The 25,522-nt window shown below is 62.6% G+C and overlaps 1 protein-coding gene across 1 annotated transcript in view; it reads right to left on the bottom strand.

Annotated features, from left to right (window-relative positions):
• SLIT1 (slit guidance ligand 1) overlaps positions 1–25,522 on the bottom strand; it is a 43,945-nt gene that overhangs the window by 7,165 nt on the left and 11,258 nt on the right. Inside the window, exons 5-20 of the mRNA XM_040564078.1 lie at positions 4,852–4,923; positions 4,650–4,721; positions 4,391–4,462; positions 3,991–4,154; positions 3,505–3,652; positions 2,928–2,999; positions 2,725–2,796; positions 2,549–2,620; positions 2,290–2,433; positions 2,005–2,168; positions 1,896–1,919; positions 1,386–1,530; positions 1,185–1,259; positions 830–973; positions 448–591; positions 88–254 (exon numbers count right to left, since the gene is read on the bottom strand). Of these exons, the coding sequence (XP_040420012.1) occupies positions 88–254; positions 448–591; positions 830–973; positions 1,185–1,259; positions 1,386–1,530; positions 1,896–1,919; positions 2,005–2,168; positions 2,290–2,433; positions 2,549–2,620; positions 2,725–2,796; positions 2,928–2,999; positions 3,505–3,652; positions 3,991–4,154; positions 4,391–4,462; positions 4,650–4,721; positions 4,852–4,923 (1,751 nt within the window). The remainder of the gene's footprint in view (positions 1–87; positions 255–447; positions 592–829; positions 974–1,184; positions 1,260–1,385; positions 1,531–1,895; positions 1,920–2,004; positions 2,169–2,289; positions 2,434–2,548; positions 2,621–2,724; positions 2,797–2,927; positions 3,000–3,504; positions 3,653–3,990; positions 4,155–4,390; positions 4,463–4,649; positions 4,722–4,851; positions 4,924–25,522) is intronic.

Below are 25,522 nucleotides of genomic sequence, written 5' to 3'. Positions count from 1 at the left end.
AGGGGCGGGGGGACCCCAGCTCGCCGTGGGGTGCTGGTGGCTGGCACGGGACCGGGGACGGCGCTGGGACGGGAGGATGTGAGTTACCTTCCTCACACCTGAAGTCGGGGAAGGCCACGTCCTGCAGCGGGATCTGCCGGAGGAAGTCGGGGTTTTGGCACCGCGGGTTCCCCGTCACGATCTTCCTCTTGCGCAGCCAGTCCCCCAGCCAGGCCAGCTGGCAGTTGCAGTTGAAGGGGTTGGCGAGCAGGTTCCTGCACACGGGGGGGAACCGGGGGGGCACCACCTGAGACCTGGGACAGCCCCCCCGGGTCTGCTGCACCTCCTGCACCCCCTGGTGCGACAGGGACAGCCGAAGGGCCAGGACCCCCATCCGCCTCCACCTCCCACCAAGTGGTCTGCGAGCACCCCCAGGGTGGGGTCAGCGCCCTGGGGCCCCCGACGTACAGCGTGGAGAGGGACTGCAGCGTGTCGAAGGCGCCCGGCGCGATGGTGCTGATCTGGTTGTCGTACAGCGAGAGCAGGCGCACGTTGCGCAGCCCCGTGAAGCTGTCGTTGTGGATGCAGCTGATGCGGTTGTTCCTCAGCATCCTGCGGGGGGATCAGGGCACCTAATAACCGTGCCCGGGCTGTGCACACCTCAGGCAGGACCTGGGTGGCTGGAGAAGCCTCTGCCCACCCCCAAGGGCTGTAGTTGACACCAGCCCCAGCTCTGGATACAGCGCTCCTGAGCTGGCCCCGCAGCGATGCCAACAGCACCGGGCTGGTGGCATGGGCAGGGGCAGAAGGAGCAGGGACAACCCCGTCCCCATGGTGGAGGGAGACTCACAGGGTCCTCAGCCCGTCCAGGCCCCTGAACATGCCGCTGCGCACCGACTCCAGCTGGTTGACGGTGAGGTGCAGCTCGCTGACGGACGCGGCCCCCTCGAACGCCCCGTCCTCGATCTCCGACACCTTGTTGTTGCTGAGGTTGCTGCAGGGAGAAGGAAGCAGCAGGCTGGGACAGGGGGGCTCTGCCCTGGCTGCACCCCGAACCCTGCCACCTTGAGTCCCACCGAGCACCCCATGATGGCGGGGGTCCCTCGGGGGGGATGTGCCCCAATTACGCACCCCGACATCAGGACCCCATGCACCTTCCCACCCCCCAGGCACTCCCGGCAGGGCTGTGCCTGCCTGATCCTCACATTTTCTTCAGATGAGGAAGCTTCTTGAAGATACCGGTGGCCTCCAGGACGGAGATTTCGTTGTTGTTCAAGCGCCTGGGGTGGGCAGCAGGGAAAAGAGCTCAGGAGATGGCTGCGAAGAGCCTGGCACAAACCGAACCCTCAGCGAAACCCGGCGCCGGTGAGGCTGCGGCCGCGGGAGGGGAGGGCAGCGGCTCTTACAGCTCGGCCGTGGACTGCGGGATGCGCTCCGGGATCTTGGTGAGCTTCAGGTTGGAGCACTCGACCACGCCGGACTCGCAGCGGCACTTCGGGGGGCAGACCACGTCGCTGTTGCACTCGCTGTTGAGCTGGTAGTCCTCCGTCCCTGCGCGAGGGCAGGGGCTTGGGGGCTGCACCCAGCCGGGTGCTGCTCTGGTCCTCCCGCGCCCCAGCCAGTCTGAAATGTGCACCTATGGTCCCCTGTGTGCCCAACGTGGGGGGGGGGGGGGGGTTGTGCACAGGGGACGTTATCTGCAGGGACATTTGTCCTGGGAATGTGGGGTGCTGCAGCCAGAGCCCTTCTGCACCTGGAGCCATCTGTGCCCATGGGGATAACGGCATGGTTGAGGCTGCAATCCCTCCCAGCACCCAGTGCTTTTGGTAGCGCAGCACCCAGACCTCAGCAACCGGAAAATACGGGAAACGCAGGGCCAGACCTCAGGGTCCTGCGTGAGCACCACTGCCTCTTACCTGGGATGAAATACTGCTCCTTGGCTGCAGAAAGAAAAAGCACGTCAGCACCACCGAGTGCACGGCAGGGGACGGAGGGCTGCAGGAGGGGGACGAGGACGGCTCTCACCCGAGCAGCGAAACTTCTTGCTCTTGATCTGCCCGATGCGCTTGTTGGCCAGGCGCCGGGGGCTGGCGCAGCGGGCGCCGCTGGTCTCGATGGGGTTGGCGCGGAGGAAATCCGCCAGCCACTTCAGGTTGCAGTCGCAGACGAAGGGGTTCTGGGCCAGGTGCCTGCGCCGAGGGCAGCGGGTGACCAGCAGCCACCGGGGGGGGGGGACACCTGCTGCCACCACACGGGGACCCCGCTGCGGCATCCCCCAGGACGCCGCCCCGCAGCCGTGCGGGCACTCACAGGGTCTGGATGGCCCGCAGGGAGGTGAAGGTGCCCTTGGCCAGGCTCTGGATCTTGTTGTCGTAGAGCGAGAGCAGCGAGAGGTTCTGCAGGTCCTGGAAGGCGTCCGCCCGCACGCAGTTGATCTTGTTGGCGTTGAGGAGCCTGGCGGGGAAGGCAGGAGGTGAGGATGTGGCAAGCCCTGAACCCCTGTGTGGTGCCACGGCCGATGGCACTGACGGCCCCAGTGTCCCCGCGGAGCATCCCACCGGAGCCTTACAGCAGCTGCAGGGCAAAAAGTCCCCCGAAGACGCCCTTGGGGAGGTCCGTGATCTTGTTGCCGTACAGCACCCTGGAGAAAAGGGGGGTGTGAGGGGTCGGGTGGGGGCAGCGCGGGGCAGCACCCGGGGGTGCCACCTCCACCCTGCGCCCCGTGCCCCCCGTGCGGGCACTCACAGCGAGTTCAGCGAGCGCAGCCCCTGGAAGGCGTCGGGGGCGATCTCCGAGATCTGGTTGTTGCTCAGGTCTCTGAAACCCAAAGGAACAAGGCGGCCTCACCCCATTTTTCTTTCACCCCATGCCCCCGTCCTCCCACTGGGGTCCTCCCAGCAGCGGCCTGAGGGGTGTGGGGTGCTGGAGCAGTCGGGGAGCACGCTTACATCCTCCGCAGCTTCTTGTAGGGGGAGAAGGCGCCAGGGGGGATGGACTTGATGCCGTTGAGCTCCAGGCGTCTGCAATAAAAAAGAGGAGACGTGAGGGCTGCGGGGCTGGCCGAGCCCCAGCACCCCATGGATGAGCTGGGGGGGCTGCAAGACCCCAGGCTTGCAATAAATCACCCCACCGGAGCAGCACTGGGGACAACTTGTAGCTTGTGGTCAGGGCTTTCTCCATCAGGGAGTGTGACACGGGGGGACCACACTGGTGGGGGGCACAGAGGGCAGCACTGGGGGCCGGGGCAGCACCTCCTCCCCCCAGCAGCCTGGGTCTGGGGGCACCGGCTGCCTCGCATGCCTCACATCCCAGCAGGGGCTTTGCGCCGTAATTGGATTCCCCTAAGGAGATTATTTCTCTATTTACATTTTTAATGCAGCTAAATCCAGAGATGAACCTGGGCAGTGTGAGAGAAGGGCAAGGCCCGCTGCCCCACAGGGGCACTCGTCCCCATGTCCCCCCGCCTCGAGCCACCCCGTGCCGGCGGTGACTGCAGGGTCCCCGCCGCCGCGGCCCCGCACTCACATCTCCGTCATGGTCTCAGGCAGGTTGGCGGGGATGGCCGTCAGCCCCTTGCCCCGACAGTCCACGATGCCGTTGCTGCAAGTGCACATGGCCGGGCAGGAGCCAGAGGACAAGCTGCAGAGCTGGGCACGTGCCGCCTCCGTTTGTCCTGCCGGGGAAGCGGCCAGCACGGGGATTGCAAAGGGCTGGGACAGGAGGGTGGCACCGCCCCGGGAAGGGACCCTGGTGGCACGGAGCTACGGGTGCACAAGGTCCCTCTGTGCCCCAACCCCATACAAAAGGCACGCAGCTCCGCGGGCACGGACTTACACCCCCGTGTCACAGCGACAGGGTGCAGGTGTCCCCGTGGTGTCCCCACACCAGGGCTGGAGCTCATGGCGCGCATCTGAGCCCAGGCAGCGGAGGTGGGCTGAATCCACGGGGCAGACTTTGTGCCCCCCGTCCGTGTCCCCGCCCCGGTGCCCGCCACCTCCCCGACCCCCTCACCAGCGCAGCTGAACTCATTCTTCTGGATCTCGGCCACGTTGAGGCCGCGGAGCTGGGCCGGAGCCGCGCACTGGGTGAAGAGCCCGATGGTGGGGCGCTGGCGGAGCCACTGCGACAGCCAGGCCAGGTGGCAGTCGCAGAAGAGGTGGTTGGAGTGCAGGCGGCTGCGGGCAGACGGGGGGTCAGCGGCTGTGGGATGCCCCCTGCCCACCACCCCGAGCTCTGGTGGCCCCAGTTTCCCCAACCCAAATGCCACTGGCACACGGAGAGGGTGCGGAAGCAGTCATGGGGAACCCGAGGGCATCTCCCCAGGTTGCCAAGGCCACCTCGCTTGGAGGGTGGCAGGGGTGTCCCCTCCAACCCCTCCGTCACCTCCCGCCCCCACGGCCCCCACACTCACAAGGTCCGCAGCTTGGGCATGTGATTGAAGCTGGACACGGGGATGGAAGTGATGTTGTTGTTGTTCAGGGTCCTGCAGGAAGGCGGGGGGGGGGGCAGGTCAGGGCGGCCAGGTCGTAAAGGGGAGCGTGAGATGGTCCAGGCGGCACCAACCCCCTGGGAGCAGCAGCACCCACCCACTCCCCACTTTGGGGTGGATGGATGGAGAGGCGAGGGAGGGCGTATGGGCTAGGGACTGCAGCTGGCCCCTGGCCACTTACAGGACCTCCAGGCCCCGCAGGGCACGGAAAGCACCGTCCTCGATGCAGCTGATCTGGTTCTTGTCCAGTTGCCTACGGGAGAAAGCAGCAGGAGCGTTGCTGGGACAGCGCAGGGCTGCCGGCTGGCTCCCCGTACTGCCCGCTGCCCAGCCGACCCCAAACTCCTCCGAGCCAGCCCGCGCCCGGCCCTGCTGCCACTCACAGGTTCTTGAGGTCGGTGGCCCCGCGGAAAGCTTTCCTGGGGATGGCCTGGATGAAGTTCTCGCTCAGGTCCCTGCGGGAGAAAGAGGCAGGAAGGGAAATGAGCAGTGCCTGCACGACACGATGCCGCGCGGGATCAGTGTGTCCCCAGGTGGGGTCATGGCATCCAGGGATGCCCAAGGGGCTCTGCACAGCCATAATTTGGCCCCCAGGGACCTGCAGCCCCACTGACCATGCCGAGGTGACCCTGGCTCCATCCAGGGGGCCTGCATGTGGCTGGGGCTCCCTGGCACTGGCGTCCCCTGGCTCCAATGAGCAGAGCAGCAGGGCACAGCTCCGGGAAAACCCTCAGCACTTAAATACCCTGTGACTGCTATAATTACAGGTCCCTGGTGATTAACCGGTAATTACACTCGGTGGCTCCAACGGGCATTCCCATGGAGCCTGCCCCGCGCTTCAGAGGGCACCAATAATCAGGTCATTAATTTATCACCGTCCGTGCAATCACCCGCTCTGCGCACCAGGGGATTGGATGCCCTGCCTGCATCCAGGCTGGCTTTTAACAAGCGTGATGGCCAAAAACCTCACTGCAAAGTGGGCTCTGGGGGCACCAGCTCAGCCCACCCCAACCTCAGGGTCCATAGCCACAGCAGGCAATGGGGACCTGGACACTGGGGAGTAAATTTGTGCCCCATGCTGCCATTCCCTCTGCCTCCCCGGGGTCCAGGAGCCCCTCAGCTCAGCAGACACCTGCACTGCCTGCTCCCAGAGCCCTGCTTCAGCGTCCTTTGGGGCAGGAGGCCGAAACCTCGCTCGTGTTTCTCCACTCGCAGCACACGGCAGCCCCGGCGTGCCCGGGGAGCGAATCCCGGCGTCTGCCTGCAAGCTGCTCACTTCCAGCTCGCGAGGCAAATGCGGCGAGAAGGTTGCAAAACTTACTCCGCGAGGCTTCTCCCCTTCACAGCTTTTCGTGGCAGGCACCGATGAGGTGCTGCCGTTCGGGGTACTGAAGCCAAGAGGGACAGACGCTGGATGCGAGGGTTTCAGCAAGGCCCCGGTGCCACGCGCACGCTGCCGGCACGGTTACCCAGCTGACGACAACAGGACAAACACATGCTTTGCCTGCGGGATCCTCAGTCCCCGGCGTTAGAACAAGGCCCGGCCCCTTCCCTCCTGGTGTTTCGTCGCTCCCAGCTATGTTTGCTTTACACTTTGGCGCCGAGGAAACAGCAGATGGCACGGCTTCTCCTCGCTCCGCCGCACGGCTCCCCGCACCCTCGGCGGCTGTGCCAGCGCCACCTCGCACCCCTCCTAACACCCTGTCTGTCCTTTCTGGTTTTGCTTCTAGGTTTTTTTCTAAGACCTCAAGTTCAGGAGCTCCTGGTTGCTGAACCCAGAAGATGCCCAAGCAGCCGGCCCATCCACAGCTCCTCCGTCCCCTTGGCACGGGGACCACGCAGCTCCCTACACGGTGAAGGCGCAGAGGGCTCTGATAGTCCTGGGGGCGTAAAGGGGGAGGATGAGGAGGGGTGAGCAGGCTGTGGGGCTGTGCAGCCTCTCTCCTGTGAGTGCCAGAGGGCAGAGTCAAATGCCTGCACTGCCCACAGCCTGGGTGAGCCCTCCGGGGGGGCTGCAGCCACCCGCTCACCCGAACCGGGAAGCTCGCACCTCCTACGCTCAGCGGGCACAGTGTGGCTCAGGCTCTCCGCAGCCCGTCTGCAAAGCAGGCCCCCCGCTTGCTCCCCAGGAACATTTCCACCCCTTCTTGGCCCAGCCCCATCGCAGACACCTTCTGTCCCCGCTCTCACCTCCTGGAGGGCTTTCTGGCCCAGCAGATGCCTGCTAATTAGCAGCCACCATCCCCAGCCCACGGCTGTGAGATGGGGAGGGTTCGTGCTTCACTTCCCTGTCTCCCGGCACCTTACAGCCAGGCTCCTGGGCCAGGTGCTGACAGGTAGCACGCAGGACATCGGTGTTTAAGCACCTGATGCAGCAGGTCGGGATTTTGGAGACTCACCTACTTGGATTTCATCCCCCAAAACGCGACGGGGATAATGCGTGCACGGTGCTGGCCGGTGCGACACGAGGACGTGCCGCGGAGCAGGCGGTGCCCTCACAGCAGGGCAGGGGGGCACGAGCCGGGAGCCCCGGCGCGGTGCCAGGCGGGGGGCACGGCCCCCTCGGGGCTGGCAGGGGCTCGGCAGCGGAGCCAACCCCCCAGCGTGCCGCCCTGCCCGGCGCTTAGCGGGGCGCCCGAGCAAAAACTGTTCGACATCACTTCCCAGTGGGGAGCCCACTCAGGCAAACAAACCCCGGCAGCCTTAATCTCCGCCGCCAGAGCCCGGCGGGCGGGAGGGGGCCGCAGCGGCCAGGCGGGGAGGCCGGGGCTGTCACCACGCTCCCATTCTCCCGGCTAATCCCGACTTCACACTTTAACCTGATTGAGCCTTGTTTGGAGAGCTGGCTCCCCGTGCGCCGCGAGGGGATTAGGGCCGGGCGCAGCGGGGAGGTAATCGCTTCCTAGTGGTGCCGGCCCCGTGTCCTCCGAGCCCCCCGCCGCCTGCCAAGCGTGCTGGCAGGGCCTGGCAGCCCCCGACACGGTGCTCCCCGTGCTGCAGCTCCCTGCAGCGTGCAGCCCGGCTTGGCAGCATCCGCCGGGGCGAGCGGGGTAAATACTGGGGGGGTCCCCACCCTGTGGTGGGGTGCTGTGCTGGGTGAGACCTTGCCGGAGGAGTCAAGCGAGGGCCATGGCGCTATTAAGCAATGCGGTGTCCCCACACAAGCTGTTTTTCCCAGGGCAGAGGGACAGACAGCATGTCCCTGCTCCACAATTTACTCGAGGTAACGGTGAGCCTGTGATGCTGCGAGGATGCGGTGCCCGAGGAGAGGTGTCCCGGCCCCCCGAGGAGCTGCTGCTGCTGGGGACAGATGTCCTGCAGCTGCACTAGCAGGGAGCTGGGGGACCGAGGCAGTGTTTTGCCCACCGTGCCACCCACCCCTGGCCCCACCTCAGGCTCGCGCTCCCGCAGTGTGAGCATTACGTCAGGCTGTTCGATTTTTAATGGGCTCCGCCAGCCCAGCTGCCATGCTGGCCGAGGGGGACGGGGCAGACCGCCCTCCTGCATCGTCCCTGCCTCGAAGTGCCACCCCTGAGGTCACCGGGAGCCTGCTGCCACCAACCAGGGCGAGGGAGGAGAAGCACAGTCCCCCAGGAATGACTGCGGAGGGACAGCGAACCCGGGGTCACCCCGATGCTGGCACTCCCCCGCCCAGCCGCAGCAGGGTCCCCGCTCCAATCTCTGCCTGTCCCTGCCCCTGCTGGGGTCCCAGGGGCTGCTCCTGCCGCGGTTCAAGGGCGAGCAGCTGGCTGCTGCGAGGAGCATCCAGCCTCTGCGCCGCGGCACAGCCCTCCCGCGAGCCGGCCCCACTGGCAGCCGGAGCGAGCGCTTCATCAGGAGGCCCCAGCCGCCAACAATTATGTGCTGAGTAAATCGATGGGATATAATTGGACTATTAAGATCTCATTATCCTCCTGGCTCCCGGTGCTGCAGCTCGCGGCGCGCTGGGGAGACCGTGACCTGCAGCCAGAGAGACTGCCGCCCGACCCGTGCAGCCGGAGGGGCACCGGGGACAGGGCGCATGGTGTCACTTCCATCACCTGCTCCCGCACCGCCTCTGGGGGTGATCCCTGCACCCCAACACAGGGCCCGGACCTGGTCCCACTGCCCCAGGAGCCAGGCAGATCTGGGCTGTGGGACAGTCCTTGCAAAGGGACGGGAGGATGGCACAAGTCAGCGGGCAGGATGGGGCGCTAGGTCACGGCCAACGAGGTCCAGCCAACTGCAGATAGACATTTCCCTTAGGGGAGCTGCCCCATCCCCGCCTGGGGCTCTTTGCAGCGGTGTTTCTTTGTACCTCAGCACCAGGGAAAGCAGCAGATCTGAGCTCATTCTTGCCAGACCCATATATATAGAGAGAGAGAGGGAGAGAGACCAAACAATCCTTTGCCAGAGCAAGGCAACGCGCTGCTAAACATCACATTACGTACCCCAAACCACACACCTCAGCCACATAAGCCTGATCAAGAAATTCTAATTTAGACGTGGCACGGGGTGAAGGTGCACGCTGCAGACGGGGAGCAATGGGGTGAAGGTGCAAAGCCTCCCGCTGCTCTGCTGCCCTGAGAGGCTCACGGAGCACACGCTGCCCCCAGCCCCACCGCCTGCCCTCCGGGGGGACGCAGGTGCTGCACAACCCGTTGCAGCCGGAGAGCTGTGTCGCTCGGACAGCCGGGCAGAGCACGGGCAAGAGCAGGTCCCGCGTGGGCTGCGCTGCGCGTCCAGAGCCACGGGGCTCCGCTCGGCGGGGAGGGATATTGTGGTAACAGGAGGAGCTGGCCGAGGAAAAGAGGGGAGGGTGGGCGGGAGGCGGAGGGGGAATAAAGCATCTGCCACCCACCCTGGAGCCTCTTCAGAGAGGGAAACAAGTTAAAAGCGGCAGCTCTAATGGAAACACAAGTGAAATAACAAGCTGCAAACCCCTCGTGCCTGTCGCCGCCCCCTCCCCACGCTGTCCCTTTGTTCCAGCAACCTCGTTAGCTGCGGGAAGGGGAGCGGACGCCAGGCCCAGGCATCGCCAGCCGCTCCCTGGCGCACCAAAACAACTCGAGGGAGTGACAGCGCCTGCCCCAGCACCGCTGCCCGCAGAGGGACCTGCTGCGTGGCTGAGACTGCCCGGGCTCCAGCAGACGGATGGATATATGAGGGCTTTTCACCACCTCCACGTCCCTTGCACCCTGCAAGCTTGTTCTCCTCCCTCCTTCCACGCTTTTGCTTCTGTCTTGTCCTCTAGAAGCAGGAACCCCCTGCAAAAATCTCCACAAAGGTGTGGTTTTCTTCCAGCTCCCCCAGTGCCCACTTTCCCTGCAGCCTGCCGCCCCGGAGCACCACATTTCACGTTTGCATCGCCCGCTGCTGGGTCACACGAGGCTCTACCTGCGAGCAAGCGGGCAGCAGCAGCATGCACAGCGTGACCTCCGTCGCTGCCAAGGGGCCGAGAGGGGCTCGGGCAGCAGCTGAAGCACCCGCACAGCCCTGCGGTGGTCAGCACGGGGTCAGTCCCTCCTCGCCCCGTCATGACCCCGTGCACCGAGGCCATCTGGACCCTGCTGGGTGCCAGTGCTGTGCCATGCCACGAGCAATGCCGGGCTCCAGCCCTGCGGGATGGGGAACTCGCATCCTCCGGCACACAGCGTGCACTGTCTGCCACCAGCTCACGGCAGCAGAGACACCCCGACTCCATGCAGCAACGCTCCTCCAAAGTGCAAATGAAAAAGCAAATAGCTCTCCTGCCCAGCCAGCCCCGGCGCTGCGGGGAGCTGGCTGCACCTCTCATTAGCGGGCTTGTCCTGAGGTTTGCTGAGCTCAGAGCTAATTGACTCCCAGCCTCTGAGGCTTTTAATTGCTAATAAGTGTGAAGCCGGCCCTGCCGACCCTCCTGGATTCCTCCGAGGTGTGAATGAGGCTGAGCCAAGCCGAGAATCCTGTCCCGGCTGTCCCAGCCTGGCCAGGAGAGGTGCGAGGTTGCCCAGGGGCTCGCACCCCGCAGCTCCCGGGATGGGATGGCAGCTCCAAACCCTGCTCCCAGCTCCGGCACGGGCTGAAGCAAACTTCCTCTGCCCTGCAGGATGCTCTGGAACCGACGCTGAACTCCACGAGACCCAGCTGGAGTTACGCGGTGAGATGCCCTGCGAGTTGGCAGTCAGGGGACGTTGTCAGCGGGACAGCTCAGATCCTGCTCAGCAGCTGGAAAAAGAGATTTCACACAGCGCTGGGAGGGAACAGCCCTGACAGGAGAGGGTGTGAGGGGAGAGGCAATGCCCTCACCCCGCTGGCACTGCTCCCAGGTGGGTCTGGGGGGGCAGCACCCGGTGGTGGCCGTGCCAGAGGGGACGGGGACAGGAGCCGTGCTGGCTCCCACGGAGGAGCGCTCCGTGAAGCCCCTGGCACTGAAACACCACGAAAGCCTCTGCCTGCTGCAGGCAGTGCAGCTGCAGCCCTCCGGCCACCAAACATTCCCACCCACGAACATCCTCCTGCGTTCAACCCCTCCTCCTTGTTTTGGGGAAACAAACGAGGTGCCAGGAGCACGCCTGGGTGCTCCCAGTGCCTCTCCCCTCATCCCCACACGTGGAGCAGCAGCGGGCACAGCCGCAGCACCCTGCAAGACACTGAGCCCCCTGCATGCAGCTCACGGGTGCCTGGGGGTCTCGCACAGCCCGTCAGCCTCAAAGCGATGCAGCAGCCCCTGTCCCTCTGTAAGCTGCCATGGGGTTAGTTAGCTTTGAGGTTAGCGATGCGTGGCCCGTCTCTGCTCCGAACGCATCTCACGTCAGGTCCGGGCACCCCAAGAGCCCGCGGCTGGCTCCGAGGTGGGGCACAGCCTCGCAGACGCGCCTGGATGGCTGGGGTCCAGGTTATCCGTGCGTCCAGTTTGCTCTGACAGCCCCACAAGAAGCTGACAAGCGGAGGCTGTGCGTTCCCCAGGAGGTCGCTACAACTGCAGGCGTTTCACAGAGGCTGAGCAGCTCGCTGCCATCACCTGCGCTGTGCCAGAGCACGCAGCTCACAGGGGGTCCCAGAGAAAAAAGCACGCACACTGCTACCGCTCCTCCTCCGTGCCCATCCCTGCCACGTTACGCATCCCTGGCCGCATTTCAAACAGCTCAAGCGGGGATTGCAGTGCAGGTTCCAGCTGAGAGAAGGGGACCGGGGTGCGCAGGATGGGACCTAGCACCAGAGAGGTGTGCTCACGGGGCTGCACCGCTCCCCAAAGCCCTGTGTGTGCTGCTGGCCCGGGCTGTGTGTGCAGGTATTGCCACCAGCACCCAGCGCGTTGCCCCCGGTCTCCTTGGCACGCCGGTGGCTCTCTGCCCGTGGCTCTAGGACCCAGGGAGAGGAGGCGCCGAGGCTGATTACCCCTGACAGAGTGGGCCTGGCGGGTTTATTTTTAACAGTTCTGATTGAAGCTGGTTTCCTGCTGACATTAACACTCCTGCATCATTATCGGCTCCCCGGCTCCCAACCGCCAGGATTAAAGCGGGGATGAAGTCCCCGAGCGGCGGGGTCCTGGCCGCATACCCTGCAGAGGGAGGATGCCCAGGCAGGCAGTTCTGGCAGCTGCCAAGAGAGAGATGAGGGGCATCGGTGGCAGGCTGCGGGGCTGGCACCACGGGATGCACGGCAGGCGGTGCTCACACACATGGGAACCGTCCCCGTGCAGCCTTGGGACAGCGGCACCCGCCCTGCGTGTTGCTTGCCCGGGCCAGCAGCCAGGTCCTGGTTCCAGGCACGGTCCCATTCCGGCATCCCCCAGCTCCTGGAGGAGTGCATGGGGCAGGGGTCGCAGCCCCTTTATTTTCAGGCTGGGCAGTGCAATGCAGAGCAGGTACCAGGGATCCCTAGGGGGCAGAGCTGGGTGCTCAGAGCTGAAAACCTTTTTTTTTTTTTTTCCCCTAAGAAACAGTCAAATTCCAATGCATGTGGGCTAAAAATACACCCCAGTCTGCCAAGGACTCTGCCCGCTCCTACATATCTTGGATGATTCACATTTTGTCGGATTCCAAGATTAAAAATACCAGGGTTTGGAGACAAGCACGTCTCAAGAAGGTGTCAGAGCCTGGCGGGAAGCAGCAGCAGCCCCAAGCTGCGAGGGAGCACGGCCTGATCCTGCCACGGCCTGATCCTGGCACACTGCAGCACCTCGCCTGTCCCCAGGTTGCCCACAGCAGCCAGGGCAACCCCGCTGTGCACCCCCAAGCAGCTCCCAAACAGGACCAGTGCCTACGTGGGAGCTTGCCTCCAGCTTGTACCTAGCGTAATTACGTTCCCGGGTATGAAATCACCAGTAGCTAATTAGACGGACCCGTTCCCGCCTAATATGCCGAAAGCCACCTCCTAATTAAATATTATAGGGATTTAAAAGCATTTCTGACAACATATTAGGTATGTAAAATACTGCAAATTAGCCGGCTCTCCCACTGAAATCCTGCCAGGGAACAATGCAGCTTGCCGGCCAGGAAGGGATCTGGGACATGGCTTCATGTGAATCGGGAGAAGGGCCCTTTCTTCTGGCTGAGCTTTTTATTAGGGTTTGGGATTCGTGGAGCACAAAGGCTGCAGCCCAGAAACTCTGAGCCCCTGAGCAAAAGCCCTCGGCACGATCATGGCAGTAAAGGCAGAGGGGATGCCAGGGAGCCCCGAGCTGGTTAGGTAAGCATTAATGCAAATTGTCTGTGAGCCCAGAGATGAGGTCCCAGCCACCGCAGCTTGGAGGGGAACGGGTATTTTATGCATTATCAGCCCAGCCAGCACCACGGACAGGCACGAGGAGATAGCGGGGAGCTGCTCAGATGCTCGGAGAGGCAATTTCCACCCCAATGTGGTGCATTTGATGTCGTGTGAAGCCCATTTCACACACACCGCCTGCCTCTGCCTTGCACAGCACGCAGGGATGGGGCCGGCCCCTGCACAGCCCCAGCCACACACGCGAGCACCCCACAGTGCCCCAGCCACCCCGATGGGCACCTGGAGGTCCCCATTGCACCCACTGAACCCCTCTGGCCAGAGAACAGCTGGGTTTGGTCTCCCCTGCTCAGCTGGAGAACCCAGCGGGGATGGAGCTGGGGGCCGTGGGATGCTGAAGGGCTGCAGCATCTCCCCTTCTGCACACAGGAGCAGCACTACGCAGCCCGGCACGGCCCGTGGCTGCTCCGGGGCCGGGCTCTTCCCCTAAAACCAGAGCAGAGAGCAGGAGGCTTGCAAGAGAGAGGGCTGGGAGCGAAGGCAGGGAACAGCACCGGGTAATTGCCCGCAAACTCGCAGGGCGTTTGAAATTCACACTTCAAAGTTGATGTCTGAGGGGCCTGGCCTGCCTTTGTGGCACACCAGGGGCAAGTCGGGGAGCATGAAGGGCAGTGGGGAGAGGCGACCGCTCGCGCTCCCATGGCTTCAGTGCCAGCGTCAGCCACCCGCTGGGCTGCACTCATCCCTTCCCTGCTGCAGCTGCCAGCAGCGCCCCTGCCTGTCCCTGGCACTCCCAACCGAGGGATGCAGATCTGCGACCCCAAACCGGGCCAGGCTGCGCACGCTAATGCCCCAGCTCTCTGCTAAACAGGGCGGGATTGAGGGTCTAAGTGCATCAAAGCCAGGCTTTGGACTGGCTTAGAAAGGCACCCCGGTTTTAATCTGCCTGCCCACACCAGCTACAACGAGACCCCCCCCCAAGCCATCTGCAGCCCCGCGAGCAGCATCCCAGCGCCTCACACAAGGCAGCCGAAGCCCAGACACGGCAGGGCTGGCCGAGCAGCTCTCCGGGACAAACTGTCCCCTCTGCACCTTGGGGACAGCCACACCAAGCCCCTCTGCTCAGCCCCCAGCGCTGAGCCAGCACAGAATCCATCCCTCCCAGGGCTGCAGCCCACACCGCTGCTTTCCAGGGGATCAGCAGCCTCATCCCCCTTTATCCAGGGACAGATTGGGGACAGCGTGCATCGGCGGCCACAAATCCGGGCACCACTCTCCCTCCTCCAGCCCCGAGATCTCCTGAGCCCCCCCCGAGCCTCGCCAGCTGGAAAGCTCCCCCTGCAAAACCCCCTCTGCGGGGCCGGGCGATGCCTTCCCCGGAGGCAGCAGGGGGCACGGGGAGGGTGCAGGTCACCGAGAGGGGACAGGACCCGTGCAGGGAGAGGGGCTGCCATGCATGAAGGCATGCACAACAGCAGGGAAGGGGTCCCGCTGCTCGTTTTGCAGCGGGAGGAGGATTTGCACTGCAAACAGCCCCTGCCCCTCGTTATTTTTTCTTATCCCTTATCTTATCCCTTATCAATAATTCACAGGTACAAACGATAACGTTAGCTGTCATGGGCTGGGAGCCACATGTCCCCGGCGAGGGGGAAGGGGCCGGGGCGGTCGCTATTGTTAATGCGTGTTGCACTGGGTGGGGGGGGAGGCGGGTTGGATAAATATTTAACAACGTGTCTCCGAGCAAATGTCCATGACCAACGGCTGAACATGGGTTTTACACAGAGCTGCTCCTGCCCTGCAGAGGGTCATTAGCATGTTAAAAGCCGTCAGAGCGGGATGATGGAAGCCCCTCATGGGAGGACCCCCCCCAGCACTCAGCCTCGGGGGGGGGGGGGCGGCTGGAACATGGCAGGGCTTTCCCTGCCAAATTCCCCTCTCCCGAGCACAAAGGATGGGGCTGTGCCCTGGGTGGTGCAGGGGAGAATCCCAAAGTCCCGTACGGAGGGCAGGAGCGGGTGTCTGCCCCGCCGAGGGGGCACCTTGGGTGCCTGGGGTCTGGTGGGTGGCCGGGGCAGCGCATTGTGCAGCGGCGTTACAAAGGGCAGACAAAGAGCCACACACCGCATTTTGTGCGAGCTTCCTCTCCCGGCCTTTCTTTCGCCGTGTTGAGGGTGAGCTTTCTGTGTAAATCCCCGGGGGCGCGAGGGGAGAATAGGTGTCTTTGTTGGAGAGGCTGGAGGGGGAAAAAAGAAAAAAAAAAAAAAAGGCACAAGACCCAAAGGCTGCAAGGACGGAGCACAAAGATTCGCGGAAAAAGATTCGCATGCAAAGAAATTCCTACAGGCAGAGGATCAGCGGTCAGCAGGCTGTGAGCACGCAGGCAGGGCTGCACCCATGACGCTGGGAGCCCCCCGCTTTGCACCCCTCGTTCTGCACACGCTGTCCCCAGAGGACCCCGGGGTGACAATTCTCCAGGGGCAGGCTCCCAGCTACAGCGGGACCCCAGCCCCAGAGCACGCAGCCACCAAGTCACCCGGGGCTACGCGCCCCTGTGTCACCCAGGGAAGGGGACATTCAGCCGCTGGGATGCCCCTGCCCACGCAGCCCAGGCACAGAGCTCTCCCTGGGGACCCGCTCCAAGGCTGTCCCTTCCCATTTTGACCACTGGGGAAAGCAGCACGGTCTCCTTTGCAGCTTCAGAGGACATCACGTCCACCTCTTCCCTGCTGAGTCTTCAACGGTTAACAGCGGTGAAAAAGCCAAGTTTATTTCTAGTCTGAATTTGTCTGCTTTCAGCCTCCAGCTACCGAACAATTTTATGCTTTTTCTCTTTATCTTCCGTTAAAAAAGAAAAAAAATTAATGAGGTGTCTACAATCAGGCTTCTCCCCATGCAGGTATGCAGAGGCGGTGATCAAATCCCCTCCTCACCTCCTCTCGCACACACTAAATAGGCCGAGCACTTTAATTCTTGTCACTGGGAGGCAGGTTTTCCACACCTCCAATTACCTTGCACTTCCTCTCCGAGCACTTTCTAATTTCCCAGTCCCTATCCCGTGGGCCCTGAGGCAGGAGCACCTTTCGGGGGAGCCCTCCCACACGGCGACCCCCAGCCCTGCTCTGCTCATCCTCACCCCCTAAGCTGCAGCGCTGGGACCCTGCGTCCCGGAGCGGGCTGTGAGCTGGCTGCTAAGTCCTTTTCGGTGTAACCACGTCCCCAGACGCCGTTCGTGGTCTCGTAGCCGTGACCTACATTTTTTTCCCAGATGCGAGCCCTCGCGTGCGGCTGTTTGCCAGCGCAGGTGTTTCGGCGGAGCTGCGTGCCCCCAGCTGCTCTGTGGGACCCGTGTCCCGCCGGCAGCCCCAGCCCCCGCTCCCTTCGCCTGTCAGCACGCCTTTCCTTCCAAACCGAGCTGCAATATCCCACTCCGTGTCGCTGCAGGTGGCTCCTTCCCCAGCTGCATCGCTCACACGGTGCAAGAAACGGAGGCGAGGAGCAGCCAAAGCGTTGGCAAAAATCAGTTTTACCACCCAGGAATTATGGTGGGGCAGGAGCAGAGCCCCCCAGCACCCCGCCAGCGATGCCACCGCCACAATTTCCCCGTGAAGTCTACCAGTGAATCATGTTGTCAGAGATGCTACACTGATTTTGCAGAATATTAATGTTTTCATGGCAATATCCTTCAGGCAAGAGTAAAATGACTTGCAGAAGTCTCGGTATATCATGTCAGCGCAGTCGCTACTTATCAACCCAATTTGTCAGCTCATCAAAAAAAATGATATCGGGTTTGTTTGACGAGAGCAATTTTCCATGTGGAGTGGCATTAATTATCCTTTAATTCCTCCCTGATTGCCGCCCGTGCTGTAGCTGGGATCGGTGTCACGCTGGAGGCAGCTCCGCATCGCGGGGACACGCTGCCGCTCACCACGGCGCTGTCACCACCAGGGTGGCAAAGTGCCTGATGTCCAGAGCTTTGTGCCCCCCGGGCACAGCTCCTGGTCCGGGTCACACCAGGTCCGGGGACCTCGTGCCACCCCGGCAAAGAGCCGGGTTTGTGCATCCCTGCCAGGGCTGGGGACCTTTCCGCCCCTCCAGCCCCTTTTCTCGGGCAGCGTGTGCTGGGGAGGCCCCCGGCAGAGCCAATATTTGCTTTCTCTCCGGTCAGCCCTCGGGCTGAGGAATGCGGGGTCACCACCTGCGGGGCTCTGTGGAGAGGCGCTTGTGTGGCTGGGACGCGGGAACGTCCCCTCGCGGCCGCGCTATTTCTTCTCTCAATATTTGTAGAAGGAAACGAGAGGCGGGGGACCAAGCCCGGGCCAGGATGGGGGGCAGACGGCGTGTCGGCAGAAAGTACCCCTTGGGGCTCCTTCCCCTTAGCCCCGAGGGGCTCTTCTGTGGACCACTCCCCTAAGAAGTTTAAATCCTGCTGTTAGCCGTCCTACGGCACGGGAGATATCCCCAGCAGCCAGGAGGCTTGCAGATTGTGTCACTGCTCTCAGCCACAAATAAAACTCAGGAGCAATGACCCTGCCCATGGCCCTGGGGGTCCCCACCGGTGACACCGCTCCCCAGCGGCCCACTTAGCGCTGCCCTTTGCCGGCGCACACCTGATCTCTTTTGTGACCGACGTGCTTCGCATCCCGGCGTCAGAACCGGGGTGACGGAGCTCCAAGGTACCCCCAGAGCCCAGGTGGGGGTGCAAAGGACTAAATATCATCGTTCCTCGTGTTACGACCAAGAAGAAACTTCTGCTCCGGTGGTGCTGCTGTGGTGGGCTGTGTTTGCACTGTCAGCTCACCACAGAGCCAAGGCACCTCCAAAGGCCGGACTCGCACGCTGTGTTTATCCCCAGCCCGGCGTGCCCGGAGCCTTGTGACCTCTAAAAGGCTCCTGGCGTGTCCGCAGGCTGGCCCCGGGCACCGAGAGGCAGCCGGCAGCCCAGGGGACCCTGTCCCTGCAGGCACTAGCTCAGAGCAGCCGCTTGCCGCAGCATCGCGGCTCCCAGCCCCGGCCGCCTCGCCCCCAGCTGGGGTTGGGGTTGTGAGGCTGTTTCCCAGTCCGGGATGCCCATCTGGAAGCCATTAGGCACCTTTAATCCCCCTCATCCATTCTGGTGCTGTCTGAGCTCCCCCCCACCAACACACACAAACGCTGCCATTCAAGCAGTTAATTTAAACAAATTCTGCCCAGCCGCCACGTCGCGAAGCGATGAAAAAGCCAAACGAAGCAGCTCAAAGCCAAGGGGGGAGAAAAAAAAAAAAATGAAAGAAAGAAAAGAAAGAAAACCACTCGGCACGGCGGGGCTGATACCCAGAAAGACCAGCTGCATCCTCCTGTCCCAGCCAGCCACGGTTCCTCCCCTCTCGCAGGCAATCAGATACCATGCGGGCTGCGTAATTGGATGGCGAAAGATGGAGAGAGACATCTTAAAGCTGGGCTCTAATCTCATTAACACCCGGCTGCGGGGATGCTGTGAAATCGTGGGGATGCAGGAATGAGCCACACGCTGCGCCCACGGGGAAGAGAGCGAGTGAGCCGGAGCGCCCGGAGAAGGAAAATGCCTCTGTATGCACGGTGCCGCGCTGCACTGCCCCGGTTCCATCCCCACCACGCTGATTAGTAATTAATAGTGCTGGTGGTAATTGCTCTCCTGCTTTAATAGCCACTGCCGCAGACCGGCACGGACCCAGCAAAACGCGCGGCCGCGCGTTTTGCTGGGTCCGTGCCGGTCTGCGGCTAGTGGGGACCACGAGCCCCTCTAGCAAATCCCCCAGTAGGGTCCTTCAATGGGTCCAGCCCCAAAAAATGCATCCCCAGGCCCCCGTTGCCTGGGCGACCCCGCAAGCCCGCATCGCATCACGGTGGCCCCTGGGAAAAAGCATCCCAAGCCCAGGATTTGGATGGCGGGGGGGGGGGGGGGGGGGGGGGGGGAAGCGCCCACCCACCTGTGGGGCTTGGAGCAGGACAAAAGCCCCTTTGAGCGCCGTGCCGCAGTCCCCACAGGGATGGGAGGGCTCTGGGGGTGCGGGGCCAGGACTCCTGGGTCCCAGATCAGTGTGGGAGGGGTCTGGGGATGGAGAGTCCCCTCCCAGCTTGGAGGTGAGGGGGTATTTTGGGGCTGGAAGGAGCGTTTCCTGTGCTTTCCATCAAAGTTTAATTTAATTCTCTGCTCATCCTCCATAGGATCCTGAAACCATCGTTTCCCAAACACTTGGAGGACGGCCAAACTCACCTCACCAGCACCTCCTGGAGCAACTCCTTTGCTCCCCGAGCAGCTCTGCCCCAAACTCCTTCTCCCACCAGAGGGACAGCGAGACGGGGAGAAGGGGGGGCAAGGAACCCACTGCGACCCCCCCCCCCCCCCGCTGTGTCCTGCCGCCCCGTTTACAGACAACAAACAGTGAGATGTCTTCGGTTACAGACAGCTCCCTCGGGAGCAGTAAAAATTAATCCAGCTTTTCCTGTCCTGAAGGGAAGTACAAACGGGGACCAGAGCCTCAGGGGGCAAAGGGGGGGGCGGGTGCAAAAACCATGGAGAGGGGGGGAGGCTGCGGGTAAGACCCTGTAATCCCCAGGCTGCTATGGGGCAGTGGGGGTCCCAACCCCAGGCGTCTGTGTCTCGCTGGTTAAGTGGGGATAAGCCTGGGATGATAATTAAATTAACAAAGACGAGGATCTGGGAGATGAGCCCCCACCTCCCTAAAGCCCCTCCAACACACCGGGAAAGGGGCTCTCCAACCCCGTGCCGGGACCCCCCCAGCGTATCCCCAGCTTCCCCTCGGCAGTGCCCCCAGACCCCTCCGTGCTGGGAAATGCCACCCAAGGGAACCGCGGGTTAATTAGCCAGCTCTGCACATTGCCACGTCTGGGGGATACGTGTGCGGGGGTACCGAGCTACAATTTGCTTTAAAATCACCACCTCAGACTTCTTTCCCTCATGTCCTGGAAATCAAATTACCGGAGGATAAGTCTGCTCACGATTCTTTGAAATTACTTTGAACCTTTCTCCTAAGCGAGCCGTAAAAACAGGAGGAAGGAAATGCTTTTATTCTGCTATCAAAATATACGGACAAAGGGAGCACTTCTTCGAGTGCTTTTTTAACTCTTTCAGAGGAACAAAAGTGGTTGGGGGGGGCAGATGGGGCATATGGGTGCTAAGCTAGGATGGACGGGTTCGAATATGTCATTGTCCCATGCAATTAGCACCACTGCCCAGCATTAGGAAGATCAGCCCTTGAATTTTGAGTTGTGTTTCAATGCAGGCTGCAAATGCAGGGAGGTGGGCAGCGATGCTCTGCATGGGACAATGGCACGTAGAGGGGGCAGCGGCTGGAAACAGCACCTCGCTTCGGTCCTGACCCCTTTGCCTTAATAACTTAGCAAAGTCAAATCCAAGCCGTGCACCCAAAGCAGGGCTGAGGGTGCACGGGGCAGGTGTCCCACACAGCGGTGGCTGGAGGGGGATCCCAGAGGCAGGTAGGAGAGGGACGAGCGTGGCAAGGGTGGGAATCGCTGGGGAAATGCCCGGCTGCAGCCGCAGCCCCCTGGCCGCCCGCCTGGCAGCGTCTCCTGCGCGGTCGCCTCCCCACCTATTAGTGGTGCATTTGTTTCCCCGCGTTTCCTTAGAGCTGTCACGAGCCACACTGACTCTTTGTTCCCGGGGGCTGCGGCGGGGCCTCTCTTCCCCCTCCCCGATCCCCCCGCCCCAGCTGGGGGGGGGGTCTCGCCTCGCACAGACCCTGCAGCCCCCCCCTCCTGATTGGTATTCGGGGGGACGTGTCCCAGCCCGGCCCCCCCAGCCCCGCGCTGCCTTGCTCCGTCCCCGACAGAAGGGTCTTTGTCGGGGAGCGCGAGGGGGTCCGGCACCCGGAGTCGCGGGGACAACTTGGGCACGGTGACAGCGGGGACGCTGTGCCCGAGGGGAGGGGGATGCTCCCGGCAGGGGCTTCACATCCAGGCGTTGGGGATGGAGGGGGTGAGCTGCTGCGGGACCCCAGAGGGGATGCAGGGCAGAGATGCCGGGAAGCAGCGCGTACACATCTGTGCGCAAAGCACCACGCGCGTGGGGTGCCGACGCGAACACCGCGCCGTGCCCGTGGTCCCCTTCCCACGCAGCGGTTCCCAGGCGCACACCGAGCTCCCGGCTGCAGAACGAGGCGTGGAGCACAAAACCTCACTGGAGGCACCGAGCCTCAGCCAAAGCCCCAGCAGGAGCGGTGTGGGAAGACAGGGCGGGTGTCTGGCACGGGAGAGCTGGCACGCAGCCAGAGCCAGCCCACCGCCTCGGCAGGATTGCCAGCAAGCCAGGGCACAGCAGGCACGAAGGAAACATCCTTGGGGTGCTGTGCCGGGGGAAGAGCACCCCCCCGTGCACCCTGACCTGCCCATGCACACGCTTGGCACCAGCACCAAGGCACAGGACCGCTCATCCACCCACCCAGCGATCCCCTAGCCCGCATTCCTATCCCGCCCGGCGTTTCTCCATCCCGCCCAATGTTTCTCCATCTCCCCTGCTCCCACCCGGGGCTTTCCCCGAGCAGCACTGCGAGGAGCGGTCACTGGCACAGTCTCGCAGGCAACACCTCCCACGCGCAGCCAGCCCCATCTGAGCCGGGCCTGCTTTGTTATTCCTTCCCCCGACAGCTCCTTTTTCACTTGTCACCCTGTTTTGCTACTATGCAGCTCACAGCTTCCTCCCGCGTCCTTGTGGTCCTCTCCTTCTGAAGGATGTCATTTGCATTTTCTCGAGTTATTTAACACCACTCGATTTTTTTTTTCTCTTCTGCCTGCCTTTATAGAGGCAATGGGGCTGCTTTTGGGCCAGATGCGGGAGTGGCAGCGAGGAACCTGCCCCAGAGCTCGCTGTAATGCAGACCCCTGTACCTGAGCACCACACGGCAGTGCTGGGGGCTCAGGTCAAGGCTCCCCCATCGCCCAGAGCTTCAAACACCCCCGGTGCAGGGAGGGCTGGCTCACCCCTGCTATCCCTCCCAGCTCCCAGATAGGAGCAAAGGGACAGCATCGCTGCTTTCTGCAGGCTCTGGCCACCAGAGGAACACCTTGCTAGGAGCAGGCGCCCCCAGCTCCCACAGCATCCCCTGTGTCCCCGGCTCTGTCTCGGAAAGCCACCGGTGCTGATTGAGATGTTAACGCCGCTTCCAAGGAGCCCCGTGGAGGCTGGCTGCTGCCCTGACAGACGGACAGGGAGCAGGACCGCCAGCCCTTTCTTCCCCCCCGGCCTTGGCGGCGAGCACGGACGCAGCACCAGCTCCTCCACCGTTTTTGCTGGCAGGGGTCCGACGAGCCGTGGCCAGCATCCGAAATGCTCAGAGCTGCCCGCGCTGAGCGCCGCTCCTCTCCTCCCTTGCGCCAGCTCGGCTTCCCCGGGAGGAAACTCGTTATTTATAGCCGTCCTGGCTGCTGGCAGCACATTTCCACAGCCCACGTCTTTGCCTCCCTGACGATGCACCCGCAGCGTCTCCGTTCTCACCCTGCTGCCTCGGCCACCCCAGGCTCCTCTCTCCTCGCCCAGCACCCCCAAAGGGGCTTAAATAGAGATTCAGGGGGAAGATTTGAAGGGAGCAGGGAGAAACCCAAGGGCTTGGCTTTTCCCAAGGGAAAAACAGCTCCCACCAGCTCGGGAGAAGGGCAGGAGCGAGCGGGGCTGAGCGGAGATGCGCACGGCCGCAGGGAGCAGCGCAATAGCAGAGGTCACCTTCGTGCCTGGCCGATTCCCCCCCGGTGCAAGGCGAGATGCATTTTTTATCAGCTCACCACTTCACAGGAGACGTGCCCTTCCCCAGCCCGCCGCGGGGGCGGCCGCGCCCCCCCCGGGCCCGCCACGCTTTGTTCTTCCGTCCGGCGCTGACAGTTTAATTAAACCCAGTTTGAGATGGGGTCGCCTGGGTCACGCGCGCTCCGGCAAAGCCTCAGATCAGCGCCATTTCCAGCCACCGGCGCTGCTTAATGAGTTACCCGCTCGTTACGGCGGGTATCAACAAGGCAGGCCGTGCAGCCCCCCCTTGCCATCCCGCTGTGGGTCTGGCTCAGCCCCTTCGCTGTCTCCTGCCCCCACGCTCAGCCCCAGGGCAGCCGGGGCAGGATCCAGCCCCAAAATCAGCCCTTACATATCCGAATGGGGACGGAGTGGCAGGTCCATCCCAATGGCAAACTGAATGGCAGGAAGGGAACTCAGTGTGCACTGAAATCGCCAATTTTCAGGCAATTTCTGAGCCCACAGGCTGTGGCAGCAGCAGCCCCAGGTGCTATCCTTCCCCCAAGGAGGGGGCACCAGCTCTGGCTGCATTTACTGCAGCCATCCCTGGCCGAGACAGACTCTGGGCAGGCGTCAGCCCAATATTCCCAAGTAGCAAGAGAAAACATTCCTCTCCAGGCATCTCACCTCCCCCACGGCCTCATTTGAGGCTCGTTTTCCACTGGCCCTCTCCTGCCATTCCCCAGCTTATTTGCGCCCCGGCGGATCAGGTTTACCTCCAGCCCGTTCCATTATCCTGATGCACAAATGCTCTTTACAGCCTGAATCTGAGTAACTAATTGCAGCTCGCGCAGGGCCTGGAGACCACAAAGCACCACCGGAGTGGATTAGGTTTTGACACTTGGACCCAGGAGGCGGAAAAGGCCTCTCTGCATCCTGACCCGAGCCAAGGTCCTCCTCTGCATGCCCGTGAGAGATCTCTGTGAGTGCAAGACCATCGCATGGCTGCCACCCACCGCACATTCAACAGATTTGCCCTAACTTCTGCTGCTACATAACCAAGGTGCTGCTGAAGATTCAGCGAGAGGAAGGCTGGAGGATGCTGCAGCACCCAGGCCAGCGCCCAGGCACCCACCCGAGCAGACCCCTCTGGGTCCCGCACCCACCCCTGTCTGCTTGAGCTGTCGCCCGCCTGCCGGACCTGGGAGCCCCAGCAGCCCCAGAGCTGGAGATGCACGCCGGGGCTGGATGTGGTGGGCAGGGCACTGGGAAGCTGGCACTGGCACCAGGTGCTTGGAATGGTCTGGGGACAGCACCCTGTAAGAGCTCTCAATTCCCGTCCCATCCCTCACGGTGTCCCAGCCAGACTCTGGGGCAAGAAGGGGGCACTGGCCACCCCAGATCCCTTTCAGCAGTTAAATAAGCACGAAGCCTGGTGGAGAGGCTCCGATTTCAGCTCGAGCAGAGCTGATTTCAATTTAGCTTAAACCTGTTCCCCACTGACTCATATCCCTGTAGCCCGAGCCGGCTTTGCAGCAATTTAAGAGTGTCCTTGTGACCTCCCGCACCGCCGCACCAGCACGGTTTCAGATCTCACCTCCTGCTAAGCCAGCGTGACGGGGCGTCTAGACAAGGTCTGCACTGGTACCCCCTTCCCTGCCATCCCCCCAAACTGTCCTGGGGAACCTCAGGAGCAGGGAGCCACAAGGAGAGTCAGCAGCAGGTCCCTGATGGTCCCCCAAGCGCAGCACCTGATGCTCCCAGGGACCGGCACCACCTATTGCTGAGGGGCTGCAAGACCCAAGCCCGCTCGCCCTGTCTCAGATCGCAAAAAAAATAATCAAAAGCCATATACAGGTGCTGTGCCAGCAGAGAAGGCCGGAACACAGCTCTAAGGTGGGACAGAAGAGGTTTGACACCACCAGACCAAGGGGTGGGAAGCGACAGCGGAGCAACAGGCGGGGTTGGCGTGCGCCCACCCGCACGGAGGGGTGTGAGGGGCACCTCCCCACCTCCCTGACGAGCCGCTGGGCTTTGCTTTTTGAAAGAGCCCAGTGCTAAAATCTAGGGAAGATGAAAAGGGAAACATGACTGTTTGTAAAATAACTCTCTCCACTGTGTTTTTGTTGCGCAACGGGCGGCTGGAGGAGGATGGGCCTTTGCTGGCGCCACACTACGGCACAGCTGAGCTCAACAAATGCCATTTGATAATTAATTGAACGCCTGTGCTATCAGCTGCCATTACCTAGGCCCATCGCTGGCACCCGTCCACCATTTCACACATCCCACGCTGGCAACCCACACGGCGGTTTAACCCTTCATTAAACGCCGCGACCGACTCCTGGCACCCGCAGCATCGCCCTGGGGCAGAGCAGCTCAGCCAGAGCATGCCCCAGGCACTGCCATGCCTATCCTGGCAGCATGCTGGCCCATTCGGTTATTTTACCCGCTCCTGCCTCAGTGGGGACCTAATGTCCTCAATTCACAGCTAAGAAGTGGAGATGGAGGATGCCACACGTACAGACCTCGCGTCCTGGCCACAAATGCCCTGCTCCTGCATGGTGCAAGCATCCTCTCCACGTGGTGCAGAGCACCCAGCCCAAACCACCAGCACTTACAGGACATCGTTAAACATCAACACAACCCCCTGAGCC

The sequence above is a fragment of the Cygnus olor genome, chromosome 7 (genome assembly GCF_009769625.2).
Source record: "Cygnus olor isolate bCygOlo1 chromosome 7, bCygOlo1.pri.v2, whole genome shotgun sequence".
In the NCBI taxonomy this organism is placed as follows: Eukaryota; Metazoa; Chordata; class Aves; order Anseriformes; family Anatidae; genus Cygnus; species Cygnus olor.
The sequence above is the reverse complement of the archived record's forward strand: the minus strand, read 5'-3'. Positions and strand labels throughout refer to the sequence as shown.